Source organism: Xenopus laevis, chromosome 3S (assembly GCF_017654675.1).
Source record: "Xenopus laevis strain J_2021 chromosome 3S, Xenopus_laevis_v10.1, whole genome shotgun sequence".
Lineage (NCBI taxonomy): Eukaryota > Metazoa > Chordata > Amphibia > Anura > Pipidae > Xenopus > Xenopus laevis.
The window spans coordinates 104,018,421-104,028,096 of record NC_054376.1 but is presented as its reverse complement, the minus strand read 5'-3'; the positions used below and the strand labels follow the sequence as shown (position 1 = coordinate 104,028,096).

The 9,676-nt window shown below is 39.2% G+C and overlaps 1 protein-coding gene across 1 annotated transcript in view; it reads right to left on the bottom strand.

Annotated features, from left to right (window-relative positions):
• Positions 1-335: 335 nt before the first annotated feature.
• The window catches only part of nsg2.S (neuronal vesicle trafficking associated 2 S homeolog), a 33,493-nt gene continuing 24,152 nt past the window's right edge, over positions 336-9,676 (bottom strand). The window contains 1 exon segment of the mRNA NM_001096547.1: positions 336-1,865. Coding sequence (NP_001090016.1) covers positions 1,674-1,865 — 192 coding nt within the window. The 3' untranslated portion in view covers positions 336-1,673.

Genomic DNA, 9,676 nt, shown 5'->3' with positions numbered 1-9,676 from the left:
ACTACTATCAACAAGTGTGTATTAATTATATAGGTTAACATCGGAATAAACATGATCGTTTTTAGATTTTAAGAGCAAGAATATCTAACGTTTGTGGCTCTCTTGGGGTGGTCACTGTGATGGTGTTCTATGGTAACATTGGAGCCAATAAGTGCATCATTTAGTATTTTGTGACCTATACAAGTCGTTAAGGTACAGCAGTATGTATAGATGCTAAGATATAATAAAATGTATTGAGAGTCGGCCCTTTCTGAACTATATGTAATAAGATGTGTACTCACACCCTTAGTACATTTATAGTAAGGAGTTTTAAACAACAAAATAATTAGACACACTTTTTCTGACACTTCCAGCTTTATTTCTGTCCTGTCAAGAACAGTGCAAGAATCACACCAAAATGACCCCATTCTTTGCTAGCTACCAACAAGAAACACACCACGGAATTAGAAACATTTGAATGGGTGATCTTTTTTGTTTTTTGTTTTTTTTTGTCTAATGACAATACATTTACAGGTGAAACAGAGTTAAAAGAAAGCAGAAAAAGTAAAGATTTGGCACTAGAAATCTGGAACAGCACACACCTTTGTCTAAGGTTTATGAGGGCAACACTTGGTAGCACAGCACATTTTGAAAAGCTCTTCACATTTCTTACTTCCAAAAAGGAACTTGGATTAAAAGCAATACATTAGGTAACATTGTTTTGCAAGTCTTTCTTCTGTTGATAAAGATAAGTAATGTATTTATACCATTATCTGTGTCCAGATTCCATTTCATAGAATATCATAAACTGTTGGGGTTCAGAGTAAGAGAGTGCAGGCCTGTCATAGGGAAACGGGTAAGTAAAGGGTACAGTTGAGGCCTTCTGCTCCCAAATATGAATGTCTGAATGACACACACAGGGGAGAGGGATGTCTACATGCCACCTCTTATGAATAAAGTTCTACTAAATACAGGTAGAACTGATTCACTGGTCTGTGTGCTCTGAAATGAAGCACGGAGACTAAACAGGAAAATTTTTCTAAACAGGAAGATATACAAAGTACCAAAAACACTTTACACTGAGCCTTCCTGCTTCTAAATGATTCTTTATATCTTGGCACTTACTGTATGTCACAAGTCTCCATTGAGGTGGGCTGTAAAATTTACACACACGAATGAGAAAGTCCTTGCATGCTGCCATATTGTGGCAAAAATGGCTTGGTGTAGAACCCTTGCCAAGACAGAGATATTTTGTAGTTCTATTGCAGAATTTGTTCCAATGGTTTCTCCAGTCCCCTGTCACAACTATAAGAATTCAATAGTATCAACTGAAAATGAGCTCAAAGCAAAACATTACTCGGTTGCATATTTCTGCATCTTTTAGTACATTAACAGTGAGATCCATGGTTATACATTTGACAATGACATTAAAAAAAAAAGCTATACAAGAAGTTTGTCAGTTTTTAGCTGATTATTTTTTTTTACATTGCAAGTTAACAATCAACACTGAACATGCCTTTCTACAAAGTTGTGAGTCGGTAACAAATGAACAATAACAATGCACAAAATGAAAGGTTTGCTTGTTTCTTTCGACTCCCGCAAGTTCATTTTAGTGTAACATCGTTAAAGTAGAATGTCATCGCAGCCATGCCCTGGAGCCTAGAAACAGGGGTGTTCCTTGTTCACATGACTTCCTAGTGACCTTCTGTTTTACTTGCCTTGGCTTCATGGTTGGTGGTTCCTGAAGAAAGCCAGGGAGACAAAGACCGTGAGCTTGTTTGCTTGGCCATGCTGTAATGGCTGATTAAAGTGTAGAACCTTCCCCGTGAGTTGGAATCCTGTGCTGAATAATAAGCATCCAAAGAAGATGGTATGCACCGCTTATGCTGTGAGGAGTAAACAGAAAGTAATAATTATGGGTTGGAAAGGTATTTTATGCTCAAGTTCATTAACTTAGGATAGGCTATACTATAAAAGTGGCCATAGATGGGCCAAGAAAAGCCAACTCAGTTCTTATAGAATGAATTGGCAGCTTATTGTTCCATGTATGGTGCTAGTCGATGAGACTGCCCGACCAATATCTTGATGAAAATCATCCACATATTGATTGGGGCAGGTTTGATCTTGACATCAGATCAAGGAGCTCATCTGGGCATTGATGCAGTCCTTTTCCTGACAGTCTACATAGCAGCAATTATGCTCCAAATGGACAAAAATTGGATCAGTCTGTATTGTGCACCTTAAAGGACTAAAGCTTAACTAGTAGCTAGTAGTGATGGGCGAATTTGCGCCGTTTCGCTTCGCCGGAAATTTTTTTCGGGCAAATTTTCGTGGGCGTTTTGCGAATTTATTTGCTGGCGGCGAATCGCGCAAATTCGTCCCAAATTCACGCCTGCCGAATAAATTCGCACATCACTAGTAGCTAGAAATGTTGTACATTATGTTTTGGGGTTCTGTACCACACCAAGGCAACCACAGCCCTTTAGCAGTAAAGATCTGTGTCTCCAAAGATGCCCCAGTAGCTCCCCATCTTCTTTTCTGCTGATTCACTGCACATGCTCTGTGCTGCTGTCGCTTACTGAGCTTAGGGACCCACTCACAATATACAGTACATATAGAATATAAATGTATAAGACTGATTGGTAATTAATACGGATAATTACTACATGGCAGCACAGAAACCAGTGCAATTAGCATAAAGAAAATTGAATATTCAGCCCTGTAGCATCAGCTTATATTACAGGCCTAAGTTATTTTCTTCTTGATAATTTGTGACGACCCCTAAGCTTAGCTTCTCAACAGCTGCTTAGACTCCACTGAGCATGTGAGTGTTTCAAAGATGGTGACCTCCTGTGACAAGTTTGAAGTCCTGGATCATTGCTGCTGTTGACAAGCTGAAACTTTAGGCTGGTGCAATAAGTTCAGTAAATAAAACATGGCATTTTTAGCCCTATTCATTTTTAGGGTTTAGTTCTCCTTTAAGGCATCTCCGTTCCGGATTGATTCATTGCATTTATTCCTCATGGTAGTTTTTGTTGCCCCAGCTTATGATTCACTAATTAAAATACAAGAACCTTGAACAATATAAAAGGTTTTCCACTCGTTCGCGCATTACAAACGTTTGTCTTCATTTGTTAGAAAACAGTTGTATATAACCTGAATCTGTGGCATTTCTTCTACAGATATTTTTTCTTAGCCTATTGTTCCAGGGTGATAAACTACATTCTGCTTTTTTGAGTTCACTTAAGAACTGAACATTCTTTTAGCTCAGCCAGAGCTGTCAACATTTCTGGATACAAACAAGGGTCGAACAAAGACCATTGCTGTCTAAACCCCACAGAATAACAGCACAGTTAAAATAAGAGTTATGCTACATGGCAGATAATAGTATACACAATGTATGTGAGCTTTTTCTTGGGTTTGTTTTTATGTTTTCTGAGGTTTTATGAACTCAATGTTATGACACCCACTGCTGCGTTAAGAAATGCTACTTCTGAATGGGTCTATACATGCTCACAAAGAAATAGCTTAGGTTTAACACTGGTACTTTCCATATTTTAAAATTACTGCAGTCCTTAATGACATTTGGGGGCACATTTACTAAGGCTCGAATATCGAGGGTTAATTAACCCTCGATATTCGACCATCGAAGTAAAATCCTTCGACTTCGAATATCATAGTCGAAGGATTTACCGCAAATACTTCAAATGTTCGAACGATTAAATCCTTCGAAACAAACAATTTGAAGGATTTTAATCCATCGATCGAACGATTTTCTTTCGATCAAAAAAAGCTTAGAAAGCTTATGGGGAAGGTCCCCATAGGCTAACACTGATGCTCGGTAGGTTTAAAGTGGCGAAGTAGGTAGTCGAAGTTTTTTTTAAAGAGACAGTACTTCGACTATCGAATGGTCGAATGATTTTTAGTTCGAATCATTCGATTCGAAGTCGTAGTCGAAGGTCGACGTAGCCTATTCGATGGTCGAAGTGCCCAAAAAAACCCTTCGAAATTCTAAGTTTTTTAACTTTGAATCCTTCACTCGAGCTTAGTAAATGTGTCCCAAAGACTCAGAATGGAAGGAAACACAATTAAGTCCTTCTTTAATGAACTAGTCAATTCCCATCAGCAAGTTAGTCAGCGACTTGAAGAGGGTCACATGATACATAACTGTTCAGTGAGTTTGCAATTGATCCTCAGTATTCAGCTCAGATTCATAAGCAACAGTTATGACCCATGTGCCCCCCAAAAGTCACTGATTGGTTACTGCCTGGTAACCAATAAGTGGAAACCAAGAGAGCTGAAAAGCAGGAAGTAGTGTTCTGGCTATTATGTTACACATCCAGTCACTCCAGCCTTTATACATTACATTTCTGCTTTGGCTCCTGAGCTCTGCTTTTGTAGTGGTTCCCTGAAGCTGCTGGGTTGTTGAGGTCTTGGACCTAGCCCTTCCACAATAGTGGCCTATGCAAAGCTCTGTCCCTCTGCACGGCCTCAGCCTTAAGTGTACCACTTCTTATTGCCCTGCTTATACTCAGTTCCCTGACCCAGGCATAGGAAGTTAAGCTGCAAAAGCTAATTAAATTGAAGTTTGCTACAGTGATAACCTCAGCCATCGGGGTCTGTAGATCGAATAGTTCCTATTAGCATACACACACACACAAGAATGCACAAGAAGAATTAAAAGTGATCTGTATGTAAAAATATCCCTACATCAAGAGTTGAAAGACTTAAAGGAAGCCCGGACTGGCAAAGGATTCTGGCAAATGCCAGAGGGGCTGCTGTACTGCTCCGTAGAATATTACCATATAGTAGGCTGGTGGTGGGCTGTTTGGGCCTTTGTGTACTTGGAATGACAAATTGACAGGGCCTATTTTGACTCACAGTCCAGACCTGCTTGTAGGGCCTAAACCTTTGCATACGCCTCAATTTTTGTTTTATTTTTTGTTCCTATGTTTTAAAATGTTCAACATTCAACTGTTCATTAACATTTGCAAATATGTTGTTGTTTAACCGACCAATCTCCGCAGTAGGTGTCTCCTACTTTTGATTTACAAAATTAACTAAACATATAATTTGGCAAGGAGTTCCCAAACCTTTCATTGTAATTACGAGCAGGAGGGAACTGACCATTCGCCACTGCAAGCTTTCATATGCTATTTTGAATAGGTAAAAACTCCCATGAGCTTTTGAAAACAATCAAAGTGAGTGATTAATCTGAGCAATTAGTAACTAAATGCCTATTTATTTGTTTCTAAGGGCAGAGACCAGCTGCAATTCTGGGAGATTAGTCTCCCAGCAACAAATCTCCTCTACTTCATGGCGACTAATCTCCCCAAACTGCCTCCCTGCCTTCCTGCCGGCTACAATGAAAATCACACGCGAAGATGGCACTCGAATCGCTTCATTTTCCAAAGTCGCCCGAAGTTGCCTAATAAGGAAACTTCGGGCGACTTTGGAAAATAAAGCATTTGGGGGGATCCTACTGATTCCACAAACAGCTGCTAAACACTATAAAAAGTCTAAAATAAGTAAATTAACATTTCTGATTTTTATTGTGCTCGAAGGAATGAACATGTAGAGGGAACTAAGAAAAAGGCAGTACAAAATGACTATCCTATGCAATGTACTCCTACAGTAAATTACATTGAAGCAAACATGGCTTATCTCTACTAATTTATTTGTGCCCTTAGCAACTCTTCCCTACTGCTTGCTGTCTGCTTATTGCTGTCAAATCACAAGACTTCATTACCTGCTTCAAAGAGAGAGACACCAACAAAAAAATATGCTTTCAGACTTCAAAACCTCCAACATTTCTCTGTCTGTTCCAAAATGCATGGCTTTTCTTTGAACTCACTTTGTGCTAAAACAAGAGTAATGTATGAACTGCTCACACTGGCCAGTCTTAAAACTTTTATTTTGACCCTTGTCTTCCCACTTGGCTTTTCTTCAAAGAGTAATCAATTTATTGTCCCATATTAAATATCGAGTTTAAAGCATTTGTCAAAATCCCCATATCGCCTTTATTTATTGTATGTATAGTATCATATGCACTAAATCTCCCTTTGTGGGTGAGCACAGTTGAATCCCAATCATTCCTGTTAATACAGACACAAGGCAACATTGGAATTGTTGTATTCTACCCTGGCTGAAAAATGCACTGTGTATCATTTGTCTTAGCTTGTTCCTTTATAGTTATCATCGCGGTATGTTTAACACATCCACAGTACTCTTCTAAATTCTTCTAACTTTCCAACACTGATGAAAACTACTGAAGAGCATAACAGCTAAACACATGTAGGGAACCAGAGAAATCTCTCCCCTGTTTTTCTGTCTGTGACATCATCTAGCCCAGTTACAGGCTGGTGAGCCATCCGATTGGAAGGGCATCCCAAGAGAGGGTGTGCCTGACTTGGGAGCCTTTTGTACAGGGTCTCTGACAGAGTTTAACAGGGGTTGTATGGTGAATGATCCAGCCAGAACAGGTTATTGTAAAATTGTCCAAGTTGTTGAATCTGTGGAATCTGTTCCCTGTCAAGCTGCTAGAGACTCAGAAGGAGAAAGGTGCCACTGGTGAGCTTGATCCTGCTGCCGAGCTACCTGTAATCTCCAGTGTGATTTCTTCTGACAGCACCCCAGTGAGTGAGACACCCAAGTGAGGATACTGGTGAGGATACAAGCGTGGGTCCCCAATTTGAAGACAGGTCTTGTGCATTTACTTGCAACGCGGGAGCGGCTGCTAAGTTCCAAAGGAAGAGGTACTGTTGGGAAAGGTAGTGCTACCTGGGGAAAGGACATTGTGGTTATTAACCACTTCCAGAGTATTGGGACTTTGATAATAAAAAGGACTGTGTTGGAGAAAAAGTCAGGTAGCTAATAGTGAGTTAGGTAGGTCCCAGGAGTGTATTGTGTATTAGATTGCCCAAGTTCTTTCACTACTGTTTATATAAAGTTTATATCTGTAAATCCCAGTTCCCAGTACTTGCATATGCAAAAGGGACTCACTGCCCCTGGATTGCCAAGGGTTAATTGCGATTTAAAGAGACAGTAACCAAATTAGGGTTACACTCATGTTACTACTTTAACACTTTATTCATTGAGCCGTCAGTCACGGCTAAATCCATAATGAACACATTTAGTTTAATGTGACTATTTTCCAAACAACTGCAAAAATAGAGATGCATCTTTTTTAGGCTTCAAATTAGTATATTTTTCAATTTAGAGAACTGCATCCACATATTCATCATTCAGTTGCATTTATTTCTCTGAGGCCAATAATACATCATTCAGTCAATTCCTCTTTGAACATTCTGATTTTTCATTCCTCTGTTATTGCCGAAGTATTTCAAAGTTATGGTTTGACCTCCCTTGGGTTTATTTTGCTTGAAGGTTGTTTTTCTACTGTTCAAATTGTTAACAAAACAGCTCCTGCCTTTAGCCTTGTAGCTGCCTGGAATTGCTACATAATTTCAACTTTGAGTTTCCCCACTTAAACTTTTCAGACATTGTTGAAAAATGCTGGATGCATTCTGTGTCTAGCACTTAATCAAGTGAATATTGTAACAGCTTTATGATTTAGTGCTCGACACAACACATGGCAAGTGAATTTGTTTTGAGGAAGAAGAGTTTAACTTCTAACCAATGATGGTGGTGTGTTGGAGGGCTCCTCTCTGCTGCCAAGCCACAGTTCTCCCTAGCTATGGCTTAGACCTACACCTAGACCTACACAGGAGTTCCTGTGATCGTCTGAGATTCTTTTTTTAATAACACCCTGTGGAAATCACTCTGGTTGGAGAAGCGTTGGCAAAATTTCATCTGGCAATTTACAATTTGTGTGTGTGTTTGTCTATACTTGAGACCATTATTGATAAAAATGTATTTAGACCTATAAATACTATCTAGTCAATTGTTCTTATTATATTAACAGACCACATTGTAAAAGTCTGTTTTTATTCTTCTAAAGAATTGCCTCTCTTCCTGTGACTTTTATATTTCCTACTATGACTGTCTTTCCTTTTGTCTCATGTATGTTTTGTGCTACATCTCTGGTTATTTCCTATACACACCTCTTGCAGGGGACATATAACGTTAAAGAGTCAGACTTTGATTTGATTAATTAACAGAAGGTTTGTCTTTTATGGCATAGCAAACAACCTTCTTCTTCTTGTCTTTGGGGTGGTCAGAGGAGATGCATAAAAGTGGCTTAGGTAGGATGGACTCTGGTGCAATAGAATGACCAACATCTCCCTGGCATAAAATACAGATGAATCTTTCATTGGATAACTATGAATAAATCTATATTTCATAGTGGCCCTACAAATAGTGATGTTAACTAGCAAGTGTGCAGGATGGGTACCCATGCCCAACGCTCCACGCTCCACCCTAGACTCACATCCCACCAACACCCATAGCAAGAAAATCCCCCGGATCCATGCCCATGATATGCTCATTGCTGCTCCAACAGGCTCCAAGAGGGTGTGTAGGATGGCACTCCCTGTATGCCCGGTAGTTATGCCACTGATATTTGACACAAGGGCAATCTTATAAACTCTACTTATTATAACCAAAAAGTAATTTTTTATAAAATGGTGTCAGAAATACTAGCTTTCCAGCTTAGATTTGCTATAATTTAATGTATATCCTGGAATATTCTGTACTTTCACTAGTGAATTGCTCATTATAGTGGATGATCTGATGAATATGGGCCCACCTGTAAAGTGATGCAAACAGACAACATGAAGTATCCAGTACAGACTAAAGAATTATTCATTGTGTGCTTCTCTGAGTGGCCAGTCTTGACAAGTAGCAAATATTTTACCAAATAACAATAGACTATAAATCCCCAGAGCATTGGGTAATATACCTTTACCTCCCTTGCATATATTTTTTTACAGTATGTGTTGTTTACACATACTTACATTTACATACTTACATACATACATTTCTTGCATAAAAAAGGGCATTAACTCAAGAGATGAAAACATAATTATGCCTCTTTATAGGTCCCTGGTGAGGCCTCATCTGGAGTATGCAGTGCAGTTTTGGACTCCAGTCCTTAAGAGGGATATAAATGAGCTGGAGAGAGTGCAGAGACGTGCAACTAAATTGGTTAGAGGGACGGAAGACTTAAATTATGAGGGTAGACTGTCAAGGTTGGGGTTGTTTTCTCTGGAAAAAGGCGCTTGCGAGGGGACATGATTACACTTTACAAGGACATTAGAGGACATTATAGACAAATAGCAGGGGACCTTTTTACCCATAAAGAGGATCACCACACCAGAGGCCACCCCTTTAGACTAGAAGAAAAGAACTTTCATTTGAAGCAACGTAGGGGGTTCTTCACAGTCAGGACAGTGAGGTTGTGGAATGCACTGCCGGGTGATGTTGTGATGGCTGATTCAGTTAATGCCTTTAAGAGTGGCTTGGATGATTTTTTGGACAGACATAATATCAAAGGCTATTGTGATACTAAGCTCTATAGTTATTATAGGTATGGGTATATAGAATTTAATTAAAAGTAGGGAGGGGTGTGTGTATGGATACTGGGTTTTCATTTGGATGGGTTGTCTTTTTTCAACCCAATTTAACTATGTAACTATGTAACTATGTTTACGGATGCAGAGTAGACTCATATACCATCACAAATATCATGGCAAAACTGAGTGCTCAGGAGATTTTTGTAAATAAAAATTACAAATAC